This window comes from Cebus imitator, unplaced genomic scaffold (genome assembly GCF_001604975.1).
Source record: "Cebus imitator isolate Cc_AM_T3 unplaced genomic scaffold, Cebus_imitator-1.0 Scaffold135, whole genome shotgun sequence".
NCBI lineage: Eukaryota > Metazoa > Chordata > Mammalia > Primates > Cebidae > Cebus > Cebus imitator.
Window position 1 is genome coordinate 967,760 of NW_016107450.1, and position 22,978 is coordinate 990,737.

Sequence of the window (22,978 nt, forward strand, 5' to 3'; positions counted from 1 at the left end):
ATGTACCCCAGAACTTAAAGTACAAAAAAAAAAAAAAAAAAAAAAAACCAGAAACAAAATTAAGGTGCCTTTGTACATTTGAAGGGCTATGCTCATCTAAATGACAGATGGTTAGAAGGAAGGATCCAGGCAAGAATTCCTACTGTCTGCTTCTCGTCCACATGTGCACAAGCAGACTTCCACTCCAAGTCAAAGAGCAAGCAAAACTGACAATTAGCATTAGAAAGGATGTGGAGATTCCCTTGGGAAATAAGTGGGAACATGATCTAAATAAAGGGGCAGGAAGGGGGCTCTGAGAGTCAAGAAATTGTACAGACCAACCATCTTTGATTTGAAAAGATGAGAAAAGTTCAGTAATATCCTAGTATGAGATGATCATGAAGACAACACGTTACAATTTTATCCCAAATCAATTTTTTAAAAAAAATCCCTCTATGCTGGGCGCAGTGGTTCATTCTTATAATTCCAGCACTTCGGGAAGCCAAGGCAGGTGGATTGCTCGAGCTCAGAAGTTTGAGATCAGACAGGCCTCAGCCAACAAAACCCTGTCTTTACCAAAAATACAAAAGTTAGCTGGGCATGGTGGCATATGCCTGTGGTCCCAGCTACTTGGGAGGCTGAGGTAGGAAGATCGCTGGAGCCCAGGAACGTAAGGCTACAGTGAGCTAAGCCATGATCACACCACTGCATTCCAGCCTGGATGACAGAGCAAGCCCCTGTCTCGAGGTAAATAAATAAATAAACAAAATCTCTAAACATCATTGTTTGATCAATTTAGAATATATTCTTATTGCCACCTTCATCTGGTATGCTTTTAAGTCCTCTGAGAGAATGCACTCACTTGCTTGAAACTTTGTGTTATTGTTTGTGCTTCGAATCAGCTGAAATGCCTTTTGGAATCCCACTGCATGCTGGGTAGGACTGTCTGAAGACTTCACACTGCTAACAAAGGTGGACATTTTCCTTTTTGTCTCACTGGTGGCTGGAGACAAGAAGGTCTTATAGCACTGGTCTAGTGAGCAAGTCCGGACGGTATCTGCCACAGTTAACACAGAAATCTGGAGGAAAGAAAAAATAAAAAGACAAACTTGTTATCCTACCATTTAAAGGTTTATTTATTTATGTAACAGAAGAGGCCAAGGAGTGAGAAGGCCTACAGAACAGATTTTGAGTGTTTCAAAATAAATGCCTGGAGCCATCAATCTATCAAATTTGAAAAGGATCTGTAAGGACTGGTAAAGTGGAGAAACCTCTAGAGTTTGCTTTTTGTTACAAGATGAAGTAGTAGTATTATGTTCGCATGTAACATTAAACACACACACACACACACACACACACACACACACACAATTTTATGCAGAGAAAAGTCACAGCAAGAATGACTATCCTGGTTTTCAAACTGGAGGTGAAAGTGAGGGTAAGAGAGTGAGGTGTGTGTGTTTTAAGCCACTAGGTTAGTGAGCAAAACCTCTGGAGTTGGCAAAGTCAAAATGATGAAGCAGAAAATGTCCACAGGCAATAGATTATCATTAGCTGTACCCACACCTCTCTCTCTGAGGTGTCCCAGAGATTAGTAAGCCACTAACAGCTTTCCCTTCTCCCTGACTTCCCATCAATCTTGAGATAAAGTTCAGGCATCCACCAGCATCCAAATCCCCCACCCCTCTTCTCCTCAGCGTAACTTCCAGTGTGCATGTCGTGGCTAATTAGAAATCTTACCATGAGCCATAAAGAAGTATAAGACTAAACTTGGTGGTAGTTACAAAAGAGGTTTTTGGATTGGTGGCTGGTTCCTGAAATACCAGAATAAAAACTATTCTTTTCCTAAAGTCCTTTTAAAGATGGATTAAAAAAATACACAGATGGTCCCTGATATACAATGGCTTGACTTTACGTTGGTGCAAAAGCGACAGGCAGGCAGTGAAGGTGTACTTTGAATTTTGATCTTTTCCCAGGCTCTTGATACTCTCTCATGGTGCTGGGCAGTGGCAGCAAGCCGCAGCTTCCAGACAGCCATGCAATCACAAAGGAAAACCACTGATACAGTATTCTGCAGTATACTGTATTCAATAAATTATACGAGATAGTTAATACTTTATTATGTTATAAAATAGGCTTTGTGTTAGATGATTTACCATAACTGAGGGCTAACCTATGTGTTCTGACTATGTTTAAGGTAGGCTAGCCCAAGCTGTGATGTAGCTCAGGTGTATTAATGCATTTTCAACTTATGATGGATTGATCAGGATGAAACCCCATTGTAAGTCAAGGAGGATCTGTATATCACAAAACAATAAAGTACTTTAAAAGAGGCATTGAAGGAAAACTCCATGCCACAGGGGTCACAGTCACCTTGTCATGTTCATCGATGGCGCTGAGGATGACCTGAGCCGCGTCCTTGGCAATCTGAAGCTGAGTGTCTGTGACTGAAGCCCCGTGGTCCAGAATCACTACTATGTGTTTTGACTGCGGCCGGACTGTAGAGACGTAGATGGGTCTGGAGGGAGGAGAAGCTCTCTCAGGTCAGTCTTGGTTTACGTAAAGGGCCTCAACTTAACAGAGCTGTTAACACTACAGTGCATGGGCATGTTTGTCTCTGTGTTCTCCCAAGGATGGCACAAAGATGAAGAGATCCACATGGAAGGAAAAACCATATTGGTGCATTGAAAATAATACCTAAGACAACAAAGTGTGTCTGTAGAACAGGGATGGGTAATTTATGCCTTTAAAGATCAAAGCAGACAAGAGAAGTTTTTCAGCAGCAAACCCTTTCGGAGGTTGGCTTTTTCAGCACCACTAACATCCTGCTTTTCTTTCTCTTTTGTTTTTTATTTTTTTGTTTTTCCAGAGAAAAGCAGGAGTTTGTGATCTTTAACCCAATGCTTTCTGCACAACTCAAAACTTCTAGTAGTTAAAATCTACATGTAAATTATGCACAGCCTCTGTTTGGTATTGCCCAGTGTACCTGTTTTGCTAAAGGATGTGGAAGTAGCAGCCCCTTGGGCTAAGAGACCAGCCAAGGAGAAAAAAGTCCCCTCACCAGGGTTGGATTCTCCTCTGCAGATTTGCAGAGTGGGGCTTGGCTAGAAGTGAGGTTGGGGCAGCCTATAAACCGTGAGCATGCTGAGCAGCTTTGAATGGCAAGTTTGGTTTCTCTCTTCTCATACAAAGGCTCCTGCTAAGAGGCCCCTTTCTTTTCTGGACCGAAACAATTCACATAGGTCAGCCACCAAAAGGCCCCTTATCTGGGTATTTAAAACTGTACCATCAAAATTTGTCCAAGTCTGTGATAGCCACTCTTCTTGCCAGGTTTTTGTTTGCCCACATTAAAAAAGTGGGGGTGGGGGCAGACACAAAGGAGAAATGCCTCCTATCAAAGCAGCCTTCTGCTAATGTGCAGTGCAGGAAGGTTTGTGAGAAGAGGTTTAATGAGGTCTCTATTCACAGTTTTAAAGCTGGAACAAATTAGACAGAGTTTAAGAAAGCAAATCAGCCTCAAGAGAATTCTTTCCTTTACTGACACCCCTAAAACACTAGGTTTTCCTGTGAAATGTTAGATGCCAGCTGAATCACAAAAGCCTGGGCACAAATTAAGAAATGGAGGCAAAGTCCCAAAAAACCTCAAAATCTGGCCAAATTTACACTAGTTGTTCTCAAGCCCAAAGTCTTGCAGTAATTACTAAAGTACCACTATATTTTCACTAGTCAATACCATTGAGTCACTAGGGAAATGGGATAAAAAGAATCCAGGAGAGGTGGCTACAGAAATGAAACAGAAAACAGAAAAGAAGGAAAATCTGATCATCTCAACACTGACAAGTAGGTCAACTATTTAACTTCTAAGATCCTCTAAGCTAGGTGGATGGATTTTCTTTAAAATGACACACTTCCTTTGTTCAAATTCAATTCACATAAATTAAACTTGGGATATGTGTTGGCATTGTCACATTAAGTTGTTAAAAGCTGCTTTAGTGGGATATATAAATAGTAACGTTAAATGTACAAACTGGGGGACAGTCCTCGTAGCATGATTCATAACCACCAGTTCCTTCCTTGTGTTGCTATGTCCTGAAATCCACTCCATGCTTCCAATGGATGTAGAGAACTTACAAAGGCATAAGAAGAAAGCAGTTAGGACAAGATATGAAAACAGCAATCTATGAGGAGAGAAATGTGGATTATTTAGCCAAGGGAAGATAGGTTCAAGGGCTAATTAGTGCAGATTTATGGTAGAGATACATGAAAGTTTTCCAAATTGCCTTGTGTAGGGTGAAGCTGATTTTTGACAAGGTTTTGCTTTCTCTTTTAAATTTTCTTTCACCAGTGCTTCGTTAAAATCAGCATGTCATCTAGCCTATCTCTTCTTAGAAGCAAATGAGAATTAGATGGTTCATGGTGGTCTTTGTTCTTGTGAGAATCCACGGTCATGACTTCTGGTCTGGTCTCCAAGACACCTAAGTCTTCATCAGAATATGTGGGGAGGGAAAGGAAGAAACCAAACACACAATAAAAATATCTTAGGGCACAGTGGCTCATGCCTGTAATCCCAGCACTTTGGGGAGGCTGAGGCAGGCGGATCACCTGAGGTCAGAAGTTTGAGACCAGCCTGTTCAACATGGCAAAACCCCATCTCTACTAAAAGTACAAAAATTAGCTGGGCATGGTGGCACGCCTGTGATCCCAGCTACTCAGGAGGCTGAGGCAGGAGAATCGCTTGAACCTGAGAGGCGGAGGTTGCAGTGAGCCAAGATCACTCTATTGCACTCCAGCCTGGGCAACAAGAGCAAAAAACTCTGTCTCAGGGAAAAGAGAGAGAGAGTATGTGTGCGCGCACGTGTGTGCGTGTGTGTGTGCGTGTCTGTGTGTGTGTATCTCTTAGAAAAAGCACAGATGAAGTATTTTCCTTGGGGAAAAATTCTAGATACAATTTAAAGTAAAGATGAAGCTAAAGTAATTGTGTAGACTCCAGAAAATGGTGTGCAAAGTGGGCACCCTGCACTAGAGCTCCAGATGTTCTGCCATCAAACATTTGACACCGCGAACAGGAAACTGTCGGGATTAAATGGGAAAGTGTATCTGCTTTGGGGGTTCTATAATTAATGAGTCTTGTCATACAAATTATCTCACCATTATTGCCCTTCTGGCTACATGGTAGAATCCCAAGTCATGTCTGTGAGTGAGAAAAGCAGGATGTTAGCGATTTTTAATCCAATGCTTTCTGCACACCTCAAAACTTCTAGTAGTTAAAATCTGCATGTAAATTTCATCCAGTATGGCCAAGCTAGTCACCATGGAAAGGGGGGTTGAGTATCACAAACTCTACTCTGAGATATGTTCTAGGGCTGTACTATAGAGAAGATACCATCATTTACATTTCAAAAAAGAAGTCTGAAACTCTAAACATTCCAGGTATTTCACACAATTTGACTTCACTAGTAAAGTGGAATTTTTCATATGGCACATTAGATAGCTATAGAAAAGCTCTGGGTTTTGTAATTTACCCTTCCCTGGCATTTCATATCCACATATACTAAATGGTGAGTTCACTTCAGAACAACTGCAGATTTCTGAATCCACAGCTTAGAGGCAGTGCCATAAGCAGAAATGAGAAGTTTTATCTTTCATGTAGATCACTCTGAAGCAATAATTAAAAACGTTAGCATGTAAGTCAACATACCTACTACGGTGTTCATAGCTGCCTTTACACCGGAACTTGTGTGCTGGGAAAACAGTGAAAATTCCTTCTTCTGAACTGAAATATTGCCACTTAATTCCAGGGTTGGATTTCAGGTTGTCTGCAAGAACTAAAGGGGTGAGGAAAATGAAATATAATCGCCAAATCCACAGGTGCATGCAGGCACCACTCCTCAGGCATCTGTTTTGCATAAACTGCTTGTAGTCTGAAGAAATCCCACTAGATACAAGGTTGTAAATTTCCTATGAAGCATTTTCTTTCTTCCCCTTAAAAACTACCCCAAGAACAGAAAACATAATGTTTCAGCTAAGTGAAGTTATTACTCTTAATATTGTAACGTGACGTTGTATGTCTTGGATTATTTTTCCAGCGCAAATGATTCATTTGCATTAGTCTCTGCCCACACTGAGCTGGTCCCTGTTGGGCTAGCACACACTAGCTGGCTTGGGGTACAGTCTCTAACTGTGGAAAACAATGATGTTAATAGGCCTCATCACCAGAGGGACTAGCCCTGTGACCTAAACCTTGCCTTTACTTCACAATGAAGGAAACAGCATACACAGCACTTAAAAAGACAGGCCATAATCATTCGGTAAAGCTGTTACTTACGGAATGATTTCTCTGTGCCAGGTGCTGGGATACAAGCTTCCTTATGTTACCTCATGTCATCCATAAAGCAACCCCAAGATGTAGGTGGTACTGTTACCACTACTTTGGAGTTGAGAAAATATGCTTAAGTGATTTGTCAAAGACCTCATCAGTAAATGGCCAAGTTGGGATTCAAACGTGGCTGTCCTGACTCCTGTGTTCCTCACATCATGCTGTACTGCCTTCCTTCCTATCTACACAGCAACCCTACCACTGACCTGTCTGCCATTCCCTCAGCCCAAGTGCCAGCTGCCTTGTTGTGTGCAATCCTATCCCACAACCTCCATGAAGTCTTTCTTACCCTCTCCTGCAATCAGAATTCCCTCTCTTTTCTGAGCCCTTAGAATCTTTTGCTCTGCTCCATTCTGACTCAGCTATTTATTACCCACTTACTATGCGTTGGTCACTGCTTTATATTTGGCAAGATATACAAAGAGGAGCAAAAAACAAGCCTTATTGTAATAACTGATACACAAGCAGAGTTATACAGATGGAAATGGGGAAAAAAAGAAATTCAGTGGAGGGAAGATTCTGAGCAAAAGTAAAAAGGAAGGGATGCATGAGGTGTATTTGACCAGAAAATATATTAACCTTTAAACACCCATGTGATCAAATAAGGATCTGTTTGTATGACTTTCAGGGCTGAGGCATGACTCTAACAACAATGATGGATCTTTACCTCTATTGTAGACAAAGAGCTTTCACACAGGATATTTAAGTTTCATCAAATAATACATGATATGTAGTCTTATCTTCATATGGCAAATGAGGAAACTTAAGCTCAAAGAAATTAAATGGTCCCTTATAACACTGTCATGTTTTATTTTCTTCATAGCACTTATCACCATCTGAAATACCATTTGCTTAATACCAGTTCATCCTTCTCTTCTCCCTCCCCAGCCCCAGTTAAATGTTAAGGTCCATGCAATGAAGAACTTGGGCTTGTCCCCCATATAGGCTAGAACAATGCATGCACAGTGAGTGTAAGCAGTTCCTACACAAACAAATATCCACAGCTAGCAGGTGGTAAGATCATGTCTTGAACATAGCTCTTCTGATGTTTCTCACCAATCCTTTGGCTTCAAATAAAAGTGGGTGGACTAATTATAGTATATGTTTTTATACCATACGTAGCATCAGGAATTACATTCTGAAATGGGAGCTACAAAGATTTGCAGGATATTGCGGGGGTGATGGTTCCCTGGGAACTCAGGAGCAACAGTTATGTGCCTGCCTCCCCTCCTCTAGAGCATCATGAACTCCAAGAAGGTAAGACGATGGTATACTCTGTCTCCTTGACACTCAGGACAGTGGCTGTCCTGTCCTGGAGGTTTGGTATATTAGCAGGACTGAATTCCTATCTTTGTATTTCTAATTTTTTTTTGAGACAGGGTCTCACTCTGTCACCCAGACAGGAATGTAGTGGTGCAATCACAGCTCACTGCAGCCTTGATCTTCTGGGCTCAAGTGATCCTCTTGCCTCAGTCTCCTGAGTAGCTAAGACTATAGGTGGGTACCACCACACTCAGCTAATTTTTTTATGTTTGCAGAGACAGGGTGTCACTATGTTGCTCAGGCTGGCCTCGAACTCTTGGCCTTCCAAAGTATTAGGATTACAGGCATGAGCCACCATGCCCAGCCCTGAGATAGTGACAGACAGGACTTGCTTCCAGTCTCCACTGTCTCTAGTTTACTGCATTTACATCCACTATTATCCTGATATCTGCTTGGCTTTGACCAAATTTTCATGATTTGTTCTTCACCTACCATGGGCAGGGAACTGCTTTTTGGGATGGAAATAAGGAGAGGGAAAATATTAAATCCTTACCTACAAAAGAAAGACTAATTGAGGGAGACTGGAAATATACACTAAACCTTTAATTAATAATTATCATAGTGTCTGATTAAGAGCTTGGGTGAGGTACAAAGAACAGCTATGGAAATCCAAAGACAGGAAAGATCTACCTGTTGTCATTGAGATGGTGTTGGGAACAAGTGCTGAGTCAGTGTCTATGACCCTCTAGGCATTATGCTAGGTGCCTTCTACACAGTATGGTGGACTTTTGCCATTTGGGCATGTACATTGAGAATATACCTACCTCCCAAGGTGATCAATGTGCAAGAGGAGGGGAGTAGAGCTTTATAGCAAGGTCACTACAGAGTGCGCTCAGTTAGCAAGGCAGGAAGCCAGAGGCCAAGTTCCTCTCAATGACTTGTTGAAAGGCAATGCACATATAAGTATACAGCATTTGCTGTTGCCATCTACATATGATGTAGAGCACAGAGTGACAATATATTAAACTCCTTTCCTTTTCTCCATCCAAGTGAGGCTCACTATTTTTAATGTTTTATTTACTTTGTAGAGGGTCTTTCTGCCATTAACAATGTTTTCTGACGACTATCTTTTTGAGCCATGGCAAATGCTTTGATTGCTTTCCAAAAATTAACACATGTGACAGCCATGAAAATATGTGGTTGGTGTTAAAATGCCAGTTTCATCTTTATTTCCTGCATGTACATACTCAGGTATGACTTTAGTGCTGGCTCCACCTATCACTGGAACAGCTTCAAAGCATGAGGCAAGATAAAGACATTGGTCAGTAAACCTCATTTTAGGCTAATCGTTGTCAATGACTTACACAGAAGAAAATGCTGGGACAGCATGTGACTGGACCACAAAAGTGCCCCATGGTGCTGCCTCTATCAACCTGCCACTACCTGAAACATACGCCCAGAGCCAAACAGAGTTATACCTATGTGGGGTCTGATGAAACAAAATGGAGACTTGACTGTAGCAAACATCTACCAGACATCTGCATGAGCCAGCTTTGTGCTTATGCTCCCACATATACCATTTAATTATCACCTCAGCAAACCAGTCTTTTAACAGGCACTAAGTTTTCAGGTATTTCAATTAGAATGGAGTGAACTCCATAGACACTTAGGAACACCTTTTTAAAAATTAATTTTTAAATTTTAAACATTTAGAGGGTACAAATGCAGTTTTGTTACGTGGATATATTGTGTAGTGGTAAAGTCTGAGCTTTTAGTGTAACCATTACACAAATCGTATACACTGTACCCATTAGGTAATTTCCTTTTCTTTCCTTTACTACAACCTCTGTCTCCTGGGTTCAAGTGATTCTCCCACCTCAGCTTCCCAAGTAGCTGGGAATACAGGCATCTGCCACCATGTCCATCTAATTCTTGTATTTTAATAGGGACGGGGTTTCACCATATTGGCCAGGTTGGTCTTGAACTCCCAACCTCAAGTGATCTGGCTGCCTCAGCTACTCAATGTGCTGGTATTACAGGCGTGAGCCACCGCACCTGTCCTCACTAGGTCATTTTTCATCCTTCGCCCGCCTCCCACCCTCTCACCTTTCCAAGTCTCCAACGTCTATCATTTCTCTCTCTCTCTCTCCAAATCCACATATTATTTAGCTCCCACTTATACGTGACAACATTCAGTATTCGACTTTTTGCAGGAACACTTTAGAATTCCCACTCATCCCCTATCCCTAACTGCTTTAAATGACCAGATCTCTGTATAGAAACTTTCCTTCAGTCTGGCACAGTGATCAGCCAACTTCTGTAATGGGCCAGATAGTAAATATTTCTGGCTTTGCAGACCATAAGGTCTTTGTCATAATGACCCAAATCTGTCCTTGAGAGGGCAGACATAGATGTTTGTAAATGAATGAATGGGCTGTGTGCCAATACAAGTTTATTTACAAAAATCACTGGCAAGCTACATTTGTTCAGCAGTCCTCCAACAAAGCTATGCAAAACATACTACACATAGGACTTAAAGTATTTCCAAAGCCTTAGAATTTTAGCTGTTACATCCCTTTCCCTTCCTAAATTCCTCATGCATACCAAGGGGCTGTAACACATTTTATCCTCACAAAAGTCCTAGGAGCAAAAATTATTATCTCCAAGTGACAGCTGAGGAAACAGGCTTGGGGAGCTTGTTTTTGACATGCCTGAGGTTTCACAGTGGGCAAGAAGGGGCCATGAGAGTCAAGGCAGTCTGTGACCACAGTGCCTGTCTTCTTGCCTCTCTGCCAGGAAACTTGCCCTTTGTGAGACATCTGGCTGACATGAGTGTGTGTAAACATGGAAGAGGCTTTTTCTCCACCTAGTCTCCTGGGGTCTGAAGCTTTAACCTTGATCTCACATTAGCACTGTTCTCCAGACAGCCCTGCCAACCCCTTAATAAAAAGGCAAACATTGCCTTTGGAAGTAAAGGAAAGCTCAATGACCTCATTTAAAAGTAACATCTGTAACAATAAACAGGCTACAGTGAAACTATTAAAAGGGGAGCCAATGGGAGCAAGAATGTTTTAAAAATAAATCAGAACTCATATAGTGCATGATACATTCAGTCTCACCACAAAGATCATTCTGGTTCATTATAATCATCTCAACACTATAGCACAGTTTCAGGCAAGGTTTCTCCAATTCGCCTGCTGAGGACTCTTTTGGCATCTGATTAAATTACATCCATTATTTGGTACTAGCACAAGATGATGGATATGATGGTAATGAGGCCCCTGGGGCCCAGAAGTAATCTATCAATGTGCTGTGCATCTCAGGCGGCCCCTCTCTGACCTAGATGTGGAGGTGAATAAGAGCCTTATTATCCACACAGGCAACCCAGAAGGGGCTTCCCCCATTCCTATGAGTCAGTTAGGTGTCTAGCTGCTGGATAACCTGGGCTGGTGTCCAACCACAGGGTCCTGCACACTCACTCTTTCCTCAAAAATGTTGGAAGTGGTCCAGGATAAAAGCTGGGCAAACGCCCAACCCGTTGAGCAATGATGCACAGCATTAGGCTTTAGGCGATTAATGGGCAGGGTCTGTATCTGTCTAAATTGCTCTACACACCTACCTCAGACAGACACATGTGCAGGAGGCAATAAATGTTTTTTTCCTAAGTGAAGTTTATCCCCAAGTTAGTTACTACACTCGCTTAAGTCTACCTCCAGTGTTTTACCTCTCCTACATTCTGCTCTGCATTATCGTTGTTATAGGTACATTCTAGCTCCTCCATCCCTAGATTCTAAGATCCTTGAGGGCAAGATCTATACATGACTCATCTCTGTATTCTAAAGCAGAGACTCCCAGTTCTTTTCACATTGAGGCACATACTCTTTGAGATCTGCAGGATTGGTATCTGTAGCACACAGGCTGGGATGATCTGTATTTTTGTGTGTTAAGTTCTAAAATCTTACTTCCTTTTAATGCCAATTATTATTAATTATTATTATTATTTATTATTATTTTTGAGACAGAGTCTTGCTCTGTTGCCCATGCTGGAGTGCAGTGATGCAATCTTGCCTCACTGCAACCACCGCCTCCCAGGTTCAAGCGATTCTCCTGCCGTAGCCTTCTGAGTAGCTAGGATTACAGGGGCTGGTTACCATGCTCAGCTCATTTTTGTACTATTAGTAGAGACGGGGTTTCACCATGTTGGCCAGGGTGGTCTCGAACTCCTAACCTCACATCATGTGCCCACCTCAGCCTCCTCAAGTGCTAGGATTACAGGCATGAGCCACCAAACCCAGTCTAATGCCAAACTTAATAAAAAAAATAAATTAAATATTATGACTACATCAATATAGAAGCAATGATAACATTAAATAGGTCTTAAAATGCTAGACACTCCCTTCTCTAAACACCACTGCCTTGATTAAGAAAGTCTGCCAATGCAACCAGCATAGAAATAGTTAGGTAAATGGAGAGATAAAAAGTCTTCTTATGTGAGTTCATGGGTCTATACATGTCAAAATGTACTAACTGTACATGTTAAACATGTGAAGTGTACTGGATGTCAATTATACATCAATAAAACTGTTTTGATAATAAAACAGTGAAAATGTATTGAGCATCATACAAAACAGTTTCATATATGGTGTACTACTTTTTATAATTACTCCATGGGTTTGTTATTACATTCCCATCTTATAGATGCAGAACTAACATGCTCAAGGCTGCAAGAACACAGCATGATTTGATTGATTTAGGTATGCCTGCCTCTAACACTACATATAGTACTGCCGTGTGTTAAGAAATACACGTTGGATGAATTAGCAATCAACAGACAAAAAACTTACTGAGTATTTTTGAGAGGCAGAAAAAATGTATAAACATGCAGGTATTTCTCAATCAAAATAACAGATTTATTTGTAAATATACAATGTAAATAAGTACAATTAAGGAAATACATAACAAAACAAAATAATTTTGTAATTGGAATAAAACCGAAGGCGAAACTGACCACTAAACTGCTGAACGGCTAAAACTGGCAAACACTAGCTGGGTAGTTCAGGTTGGCTTGCCTGGAAAATCGCACAGACACAAGCTACTGCTTAATAGGTAGAACTGGTAGTAATTACAGCATATGTGACTCTGAGCAACCTTAGACACTAAATAGCATAAGTTAGATAAGAGATGGGGTTTTTATATAACTGAGATAGTAGTTGCACCTTTAATCATTCTGAGGTGTTCAACAGGTTAGAGATGTGCATTAGGTGGATTTTATTTTTCACTGTCAACTTGAGCAAGTATAAGAAAGCCATTTGGAAATGGCCTGGTACTATTTTGCATTTTCTATTTAATTCAGGTTGGTACTTATCAACTAGAAAAAAGGCCCTGGTAAATCAGAATGGACTGGGAATGAAAAGCCACAGGTTCAAGTCCCATCTCTTAAGACTGGCAAGCTGCCTGACCTTAAATTTACTCTCTATCTAGCATCCAAAGGCTTCTTTCTAAAATGTAAATCAAATCCCCTATTGCTTTACTTAAAACCTTTCAAAGGTTCCCTACTGTACTACACTTAGCATTAAATTCAAACTCTACAAGGCCCTGCATGACCTGGCTTCTTCCTATTCTCCAACCTCACCTCTTCCCCCTTCAACTCACTACACTGTACATCAAGAGCCAATTCTTTCAGTTCCACAAATATGCCCTTGGTACAAGATGATCCTTAGGCCTGGAAAAATTCTTTCTTCACTTGTCATATAGCTCTTTTTTATCCTTCCGGTTTCGCCTGAAATTCTACTTTCTCAGAGATCCTTCCCTGACCACTCTTGATTCTTATCCTGTCTTATAGTACCCGCTATTTTTCTTCATAGCAAAAACTGGTAATGTCCTGTGTATTCTTTATGTAGCTATGTGTTAGTATCTCTTACATAGAGGAGCCGTAAGCTCCATGGGGAAGGAAGTACACAGATTTACAACTAAAGAGGAAGAACAAACTTCCAACTGGCTTTGATCAAGTTTATATAAAAAAGGGGGAAAAAGGGACCATCCTCACTCCTCCTGACTTAGAAGATATAAGTCAGCACTATGAGACCATTATCAGTGGCCCAAGACTATATATATATAGATATGGAATGTCCAAGTGGTACCAGGGAAAGGTTATTTAAATGAACATATGGAGAAAACTTAACATTAGTCTTTTAAAAACACGAAGCCATCACAGGTAGCTGACTGTGATCACTAATGACCAAGGGCAAGAGGAAACATTTTCTCATTTCAAGTATTCTCATTACAAGCATTTTAAGTATTTGCAATTTGAAGTATTAATTATCGGAGCAACCATAAATCTTTTGCTGTAAAGCCCTTACAAGCAGGAATGATGCCTAATAATTTAAGATTATTTGGATAGAGTCCAGCAGACTATCAGTGGGCCGGTGGAATTTGAATCTGGCCCTAAAAATTTTGCTTTTGGATTTTGCTGCAGACTGGGTAGTGAGAATCTTTCTATTTGACTGTTAGTTCAGGACAATCCTCCTCCAACCAACTCTAAGGCACAGGATCTTAATAGTTTCTGTTCCATAAATGCTCTGGTAGTCTAGAGAAGACAGAATCTTTGTAAAACATACAAATAAAACATTTAAGATTATAAAGGAAGCCTATCATAAAAAATAGTTTCCAAAATATTACAAATTTAATATATGTGTTTCTCTACTAATGGATTAAGAAAGATTAATGCATTAAGAAAGAAGGATTATGGTAGGTCTCATACCTTCCGTAAGTTGGAAATCATGATGAGCGTACACAATATTTCAAGATATAGTCAACAACTGTTATGTGAGATGAAAATCACCATGACTTCTTTGATAACAAAAATCACTGGTATGAAAAGCACACTATGGGTTGTTCCCTTGATTTATGATTGAATTAGAGATTAATTAAAATAAAGTTCTAATTTATTTAACATCAGAATGCATGATTCTCTTAATTCTATCTGTGAACTCTTTAGGAGGGGATGAGGTCTGTCTCTAAGGGACAATGCACTCTTGTTGATTTTGATATTCATATGAATTAGAAATCTGCCTACAAAGGAGGCTTCACTGTAAGGGCACTTCTGTGGTGATCACTCTTATTAAGTTGTATTTCTAAACAGCTACATGTTGGTGGGGCTGGAAGATACCTCTATACTCATTGTTTCCAAAGTCAATACAGTCTCTATTTTATATTAAGTTCACAGCAGCTCAGAAAAAATCAAACTGCTTTAAAAAATTAAAACATTTAAGGCCTATGACGGCTGGATGAAAAAACTGATACAAGGTGCTGCCAGCCAACTTCTCCTTCTCTAAACCTTTACCAGCTAAAAATTCCCAGGGTGCCAAGTAGATGATAATAAGCAAACAGGGAGATGGGATTTAGATAAAAATCACAATAACAGATCAGGCATCATTCTAGATATTTTGCTTATATATTTTTGAAGTCTCGTAACAATTTATTTTATAAAGTCAATATAATTACTGTCATTTTACAAAGCAGAAAACTGAAGCTGAAAGAGGTGAAGCAACTTATCTATGTCCATACAGTTATCATAACTAGAGGGGGCAAACTCTGACCAATAGTCATCTTGCTTTTCCCCCTCCTTCTTGTCTTATCAAATATTTTATTGAGTCCTGATTATGTGTAAGGCACAATGTAGGGATCATGCCCTCTGCTTTTGGGTCTAGAACACTTTCTACTAAGCCAAGGGAAGATTCATGGCATGCGGCAGCGAGAACATCGATGAGGGTACTTGAGAGAGGGGTGCTCTTAGATCTGACCTCCAGTGCTTACCACCATTCCAAGATGCTCTTGCCCAGAGTATCCCAACAGGTAAGGCTCTCAAATATAACCTCTATTTGATCCCCACACTATGAAATACTGACAAAGTAATATAAAATAGAAACTGGTCTTCTGACAAGCTCTGTTCCCTCCATCATCCTCTGCGTAAGGACTTCAACAAGTTGACAATTTCTTAGTTACTATGCTAATGCTAAGCAAAACCCCATAATTTTGTAATAACCACTGGCTTATTTTTCTTCAGCCACAGCACACAAACTGTTGTCAGATAAGCAGCTGAAAAAATATGCCTTCCTCCTTTCAAGCATTCTTACTTTCCATTTGTTGAGTCTTGAGACCCTCCAGCATACAGTGTGCTAAACTCTCCATGAATAATTCTAACAGATGGGTCCCAGATTCCCTGACCCCCAGACATTTTCCTTCCATCATCTAACTGGTTCTTATGTCATCAGCCTCTGCAGTCAAAAGCAAAAACAACCATGTCCCCCTAACTCCTTGCCTGTTGTCTTTAATGCTTAAACCACCTCATCCAGGGGAAAAAGATGAATTTTTGTTGGGTTGTGACTTTTGTTTTTCTCAACAATGTTGTCCGCCAGAGGTAGGGACACACAGAACATGCTCGTAACGGAAAGCTCATTGCCTCCCATCTCAAGGAATTCTGGACTTCCTCATGCCCAGCCCAGCACCACTCAGAAAAACACACCAAGCTGTCGACCTTCTGCAGCTTGCCAAACAGAAAATGTGATAGCTATCCTAAATACACAGAGGCACAGACACACGAAAATACACATACTTCTTCAACAGAACAAAATTGACTAGCACCTCTTGGTAATGTTCTGTGCAATAGCAAATATTTTGGAGGAGAAGAAAATAAATTAACATTCTCAGGATTCCAAACAAAATCTCCAGCATCATACCTTACCCCACCTTCCTAGTTCACATCTCTCACTTACATCTTGAGTACTGTTTCACCATATATGATTCTGGAGTGGCCATATATTCCAGGGACCACAGGATACACTTTATCCTGCTCCAGAAGTGGTAAGCATATTGAGCACTTGACCATGTACCAGGAAAGGCTTTTATCTGCATTGCCTCAGTTAATTACTAAAACAACAACCCTATGAGGTAGGTTTTATTTATTATTCAGGAAGTCAAGGCATAGACGGGTTAATTTTCCAAGTATTTAATAACTAGGATAAGCCAGAATGTGCAGGTTGACCAAAGAGATGTGATTATTATAATTTTCGTCTTTCTTTTCTTTTTTTTTTCTTCTTCTCTCTCTCTCTCTCTCTCTCTGTCTCTCTCTGTCTGTCTGTCTGTCTCTCTCCCTCTTTCTTCAAGTTTCACTCCTGTTGCCCAAGCTGGAACGCAGTAGCACGATCTCAGCTCACTACAACCTCCGCCTCCTGGGTTCAAGCAATTCTCCTGCCTTGGCCTCCTGAATAGCTGGGATTACAGGTGTGCGCCACCATGCCTGGCTAATTTTTTGTAATTTCAGTAGAAATGGGGTTTCACCATGTTAGCCAGGCTGGTCTCAAACTCCTGACCTCAGGTGATCTGCCTGCCTCGGCCTTCCAAAGTGCTGGGATTACAGGCATGAACCACCGTGTCCGACCATTATTACCATTTTCTAAGCTAAGGATACTCTGGTTCAGAAAGGGAAGAGTGACTTAAACCCTAAGCCCCAAAAGGGACCTAGACCATGTTGCTCATCTGCCACCACACTGATGATGCTAGTTAAGGCCCATTGCAAAAGTTAAACTAATGACAGTTGGCCAAACCTGCTCCTGGGGGCAACTCAATGATCCTTTCCTATCTCCTTGTTATTATTTTAGTCTAAGACTAAGGAGCAGGCATCCTCAAATCCCTGATTCTGTTCTGAGTTCACAGCTCTTTGTTTCCATTCTAGGTTAATTATATAACAGAAAAATAACCAGTCCATTCTGTCCTTGATTCACTTGAGACAGCCTGGTCACGGGCTCAGGGAACCTAGAATAAACTTCTGTGATAATCCAAAACAGTGGGGCTTCTTCCTAGCATTCCCAGAGGACCCAAAGGTCCAGGTGATCTTCAAACATTTATAAAAGAAACAACAGAAAATTAACAAAACTGTAGTTCTCAAGCCTAGAAGATCATCACAATTTTTGGAACCCATAGATTACCAAGCCAACATTCTGATTCACTATATCTGGGTGGTGGCTGAAGAACAGTTTTGATGTTTTTTTGTTTTGTTTTGTTTTGTTTTTTTTGCAAAGTACCCCAGGTAACTTGATGTTCAGTTTGGTTTGGGGCAAGTAATCCAAGACCTTAAACTCAATTTTCCCATCTGTTTGCTTAGCTTCTTTCTCTGTCTTTGGCCTATAAATGTTTTCAAGTTTCTCTAACTTAAAAAAAATTAGCAATAACAATGAAAAACATTCCTAGATCCTATGTTATCAGTAACCTTTCCCCTTGTCTCAGCTATGCATCTAAGAAGAGTGGTCTACAGTGATTCTCTACGTCTTGCCATCACACCAACCTGCAGCTTGCCATTTTGTTTATGCCATGGCCCCTTTCCACTGCCTTCCTTGCACTCTTGGATGACCTTAATAGTCTGGTCCCAGGTACTCCTTTTTCCGGGCTAACCATGTTTCCTTCTATTTTCCATAAAGCTCTTTTGCCTCCCCTATAGATCAGTTAACATCTCCTCTAAAAAATGAAGATTATAATTGCTCTTGGTATCTATAGTAAGAATAAAATGAAAGCACAAAATGGTTTATCAGATACTAAGAAGCAATGGACTGATTGTCTTGAATACATTGAGTGTTTGGACTCATCACAGACAGTTTCATGTGACTCTAGAATACCATTATCCATCTGTATAGTCTGTGTGACTGCATATCATGGGACATTTATGTGTGCCGATTTGCTACTTAGCTAGGGAAACCACTGCCAACTTATAGAAAATCACGATCACAATCCTTTTTTCACTGAAGTCCTTCAAAAATCTTGGTTATTCTGTTATACAGAAGAGAAAACAAAACCACAATAACCCTAGTGCCTTTCATTCCTTCTTTCAATTAGAATTTACTGTATACCTGCTATGGGCAAGGCACTGGATTGGGCACTTGGCATACAATAAATAAATAAAAAGAAGCACAAGTTCAAGTAGGTATCTAATTTAAAAAATCAAAAATCTTCAGTAAGAATGTGCCACAGAGTAAAGTCATAAAGAGTCGGAGCTGAGCCAACACAATCCTGGAGGGCCACCCCAGCTTCCAAGCAGTCCTGGGGTTGGCGGAGGCCTTCGCTGAGGCTGTATAGAAGCCCTGCTCTCTCGCACTCTCAATTCTGCTTTCCCTCCTTTCCCCATAGGCTGCCAAGGTCCATCTCATGGTCTGCTTCCTAAGAAAGCCAAGCTGCTACAACAAATGAGAAATTCTTATCTAGAAGGGTCGGGGAAGGTGACAAGGAAGTTGGGTCCTGAGGAATAAGCAATGTTTTACATGTCAGAGATGGCTGGCAGTGTGCTGTAGGATGAAACAACAATGTGATCAAAAGTATGGAGCAGGGATGGAGATGGGTAATTCTGAAGAAATGAAAGGGATTTCCTGAGGCTAGAGCCCGGAGGACTTAAGGAAAGGGAGCAGAAGATGGGGTTGCAGGGTCACCAACTTGAGCTTAGATGTAAAGGAGAGCCATCAGAGGCTTCTGGGAAATGCAGTTACAGAGGAGACTTTTCAAAATACTCAGTGTGTGTTCAGAATGTATGGAAAAAGAGGGACGAGAAGCAGGAAAACCTTTTGGGACGCTTCTACATTAATTATTCTTCTAGAAAAGAAATGAGGATGTTAATTTACCACAGTAGCAGGTGAAAAACAAAGGGGATTCAAGACTCATTGTTAGACTCCAGAATCTGAGCCAAATTTCCTTTTCGATGAATAGAGGACAATGAGACTTATGTCACAAGTCAGTGTACCAAACAAGTGCCACTCATAGGCAGATGCCCAGCAGGGTGTCTAGATCAAACAAGAGCAAGCTATAGGCAAATGCCCAGCAGGGTATCTAGACCACAAGAACAACCCATAGGCAGATATCCAGCAGGGTGTCTAGAATAAACAAGAACAACTCATAGGCAGATGTCCAGCAAGGCGTACAGAACAAAGAGCAACTTGTGGGTAAATGTCCAGCAAGGTATTTAGACCACAACAAGAACAACCCATAGGCAGGTGTCCAGCCAGGTGTCTAGACCAAACAAGAGAAACACACAGGGAGATGCCCAACCATGTGTCTAGACCAAGCAAGAAAAGCAATCCATAGGCAGATGCCCTGCAGGGTGTCTAGGCCAAGGGAGAAGAGCAACTCACAGGCAGATGCCCAGCCAGGTGTCTAGACAAAACAAGAACAGCCCACAGGCAGATGTTTAGCCAGGTGTCTATTAAACGGGACCAATGCACAAGGAGATGCCCAGCCAGGGGTCTAGTACTTAGTCAATACTTGACAAATATTCACTCATTTATTCACACTCTCACTTGGACAATGACGTGAGTTAAGTCAAAATGAATAAAACCCAGAGAAGTACTGAGTGGAAAATGCTGAGGAAAAAATTCCCAGTGTAACCAGAACGAAGGCAATACTGATTATGACAGGGAACCCAGACTGTGGAGCAAACTCAGAGGAAAGTTTGTTTTGCGGTACCTACAGGACAATCACAGAGAGATGTGTGTCCTGAAGCTGGTTATTCAATACATAAACTCAGAAACAGATCGGGTCTGGAGCTAGAGATTGTGAATCACCAGCGTCTGGCAGGAGCTGGGAAGCTGGCTAAACTTAGAACATTCAGGAAGATTACGATTAGTGAGGTGAGAATGGTAAGAGAGGATATGTGGGGACATCTACTCTGAGCAACAGAATAATCAAAAATGAGCCCCAGAAGAAAAATAATAAGGATTAAGCAAAGACATAAGAGGATAAATAGCAGAAAATAATTTTATAGAAACCAAAGGATAAGAAAGTTTCAAAAAAGAGGCTTACATGTCTACTACAAAATAGTCAAGTAAAATTACAGAGGAGTTACTTGAAATCCTTCTATGGAGCAATGGTATCCTGCATTTTAAACACATAGGCATACCTTGGAGATATTATAGCTCATTTCTAGAACCCTGCAACAAAGTAAGTAAAGCAATAAAGTGAGTCACAAGAAGTTTTTGGTTTCCCAGTGCATATAAAAGTTATTTTTACACTATACTATGGTCTGTTAAGTATGCAATAGCCTGATGTCTTAAAAATATTGTCGTACCTTAATTACAAAATATTTTATTGCTAAAAAATGCTAATGATCATTTAAGCCTTCAACAAACTATAGTCTTTTTGCTGGTGGACGGTCTTGCCTTGATGTTGGTGGCTGCCAACTGATCAGAATGGTGGTAGCTAAAGGCTGGGGTAGCTGTGGGAATTTCGTAAAATAAGACAACAATAAAATTTGCAACATAGATTGACTTCCTTTCACAAAAGATTTCTCTGTAGCATGTGATGTTATATGACAGCATTTTACCTATAGTAGAACTCCTTTAAAAAATTGGAGCCAATCCTCTCAAACCCTGCTGCTGTTTCATCGACTAAATTCATCCAACCTTCTAAATCCCTTTTTGTTATTTCAACAATGTTCACAGCACCTTCACTAGTACATTCCATCTCTAGAAACTATTTTCTTTTTTTTTTCCCATTTATTTATTTTATTGCATTTTAGGTTTTGGGGTACATGTGAAGAACATGCAAAATTGTTGCATAGGTACACACGTGGCAGTGTGATTTGCTGCCTTCCTCTCCATCACCTACATCTGGCATTTCTCCCCTTGCTAGCTCTCCCCAGCTCCCCACCCCCCACCGTCCTTCCTCCATTTGCCCCCAACTGACCCCAGTGTGTAGTGCTCCCCTCCCTGTGTCCATGTGTTCTCATTGTTCAATACCCGCCTATGAGTGAGAACATGCGGTGTTTGATCTTTTGCTTTTCCGTCAGTTTGCTGAGAACGATGGTTTCCAGGTTCATCCATGTCCCTACAAAGGACCCAAACTCATCGTTTTTGATGGCTGCGTAATATTCCATGGTGTATATGTGCCACATTTTCCCTATCCAGTCTATCGTTGATGGGCATTTGGGTTGGTTCCAGGCCTTTGCTATTGTAAACAGTGCTGCAATGAATATTCGTGTGCATGTGTCCTTATAGTAGAACGATTTGTAATCCTTTGGATATATAGCCAGTAATGGGATTGCTGGGTCAAATGGAATTTCTATTTCTAGGTCGTTGAGGAATCACCACACTGTCTTCTGAAACTATTTTCTTTACTCATCCATAACAGGCAACTCCTCAACTGTCTAAGTTTTATAATGAGATTGTACCAATTGAGACACATCTTCTTCTAATTCTCGTTTTCCTGATATTTCTACCACATTTGCAGTGACTTCCTCCACTGAAACCTTGCTCCCTCAAAGTCATCCGTGAAGGTTAGAATCAACTTCTTCCAAACTCCTTTTAATGCTGATATTTTGACTTTCCATGAATCCCAAATGTTCCTAATGCATCTAGAAAGGTGAATAATTTCCAGAAGGTTTTAATTTGTTTTGCCCTGATCCATCAGAGGAATCACTATCTATGATAGCTATAGCCTTATGAAATGTATTTCTTAAATAACTAGACTAGAAAGTAAAAATCACCCCTTGATCCATAGGCTGCAGAATGAATGTTGTGCTAGCAGGCATGAAAACAACATTAATCTCCTTGTACATCTCCATCAGAGCTCTTGGGTGACCAGGTGCATTGTCAATGGGTAATAAAATTTAGAAAGAAATCTTTTTTTTTTTTTTTTAACAGCGGGGCTCTGCAGTGGGCTTAAAATATTCAGTAAAACATGCTATAAACAGATGCCTCTAGGTTTTTTGAAAAAAGGAAGATAATTAATTCTAAGCAGAAAGCCAAACAAACAAATGCATATAACTCCTTTTCCCTGAAAACATCTGAGTACTGTTCTACATACAGTACTACTACCTAGACTTATCCTTCAATGACCTAGGTATTTTCCTTACATACACATTACAAAACTTAGCAACAAGGAAGTAAGTGACCACCAACCTTGATTCAAATCAATCAACATTATATAAGCACCTATACAGTGAAGACAGAAAGAGATGTAACCATGAAGATATAAAAATAGATAAATGCTTCTGTGATCTCATAGTATGACAGAGAAGGCAAATGCATACAAAAATGGTATTGATATATGGTCTCCTATGAAAAAAACTTCTATTATAGAGATGGTTTGTATTAAGATAATATAATAACTTTCATTTGATTTATACTTTTATGGTTCATGATATAGTTTGGCTCTGTGTCCCCACCCAAACCTCATCTTGAATTATAATCTTCACATGTTAGGAAGAAACCTGCTATGAGGTAACTGGATCATGGGACAGTTTCCCCCATGGTATTCTCATGATAGTAAGATCTCACTAAATCTGATGCATTAAAAGTATTTGGCAGTTTCCCCCGCTGCCACCTC

At 40.5% G+C, this 22,978-nt stretch overlaps 1 protein-coding gene across 2 annotated transcripts in view; it reads right to left on the minus strand.

Annotated features, from left to right (window-relative positions):
• CACHD1 (cache domain containing 1) overlaps positions 1-22,978 on the minus strand; it is a 228,154-nt gene that overhangs the window by 63,963 nt on the left and 141,213 nt on the right. For both annotated transcript variants that reach the window (XM_037743111.1, XM_017541535.2), the window contains exons 5-7: positions 5,678-5,804; positions 2,353-2,497; positions 842-1,058 (exon numbers count right to left, since the gene is read on the minus strand). In XM_037743111.1, the coding sequence (XP_037599039.1) occupies positions 842-1,058; positions 2,353-2,497; positions 5,678-5,804 (489 nt within the window). The remainder of the gene's footprint in view (positions 1-841; positions 1,059-2,352; positions 2,498-5,677; positions 5,805-22,978) is intronic.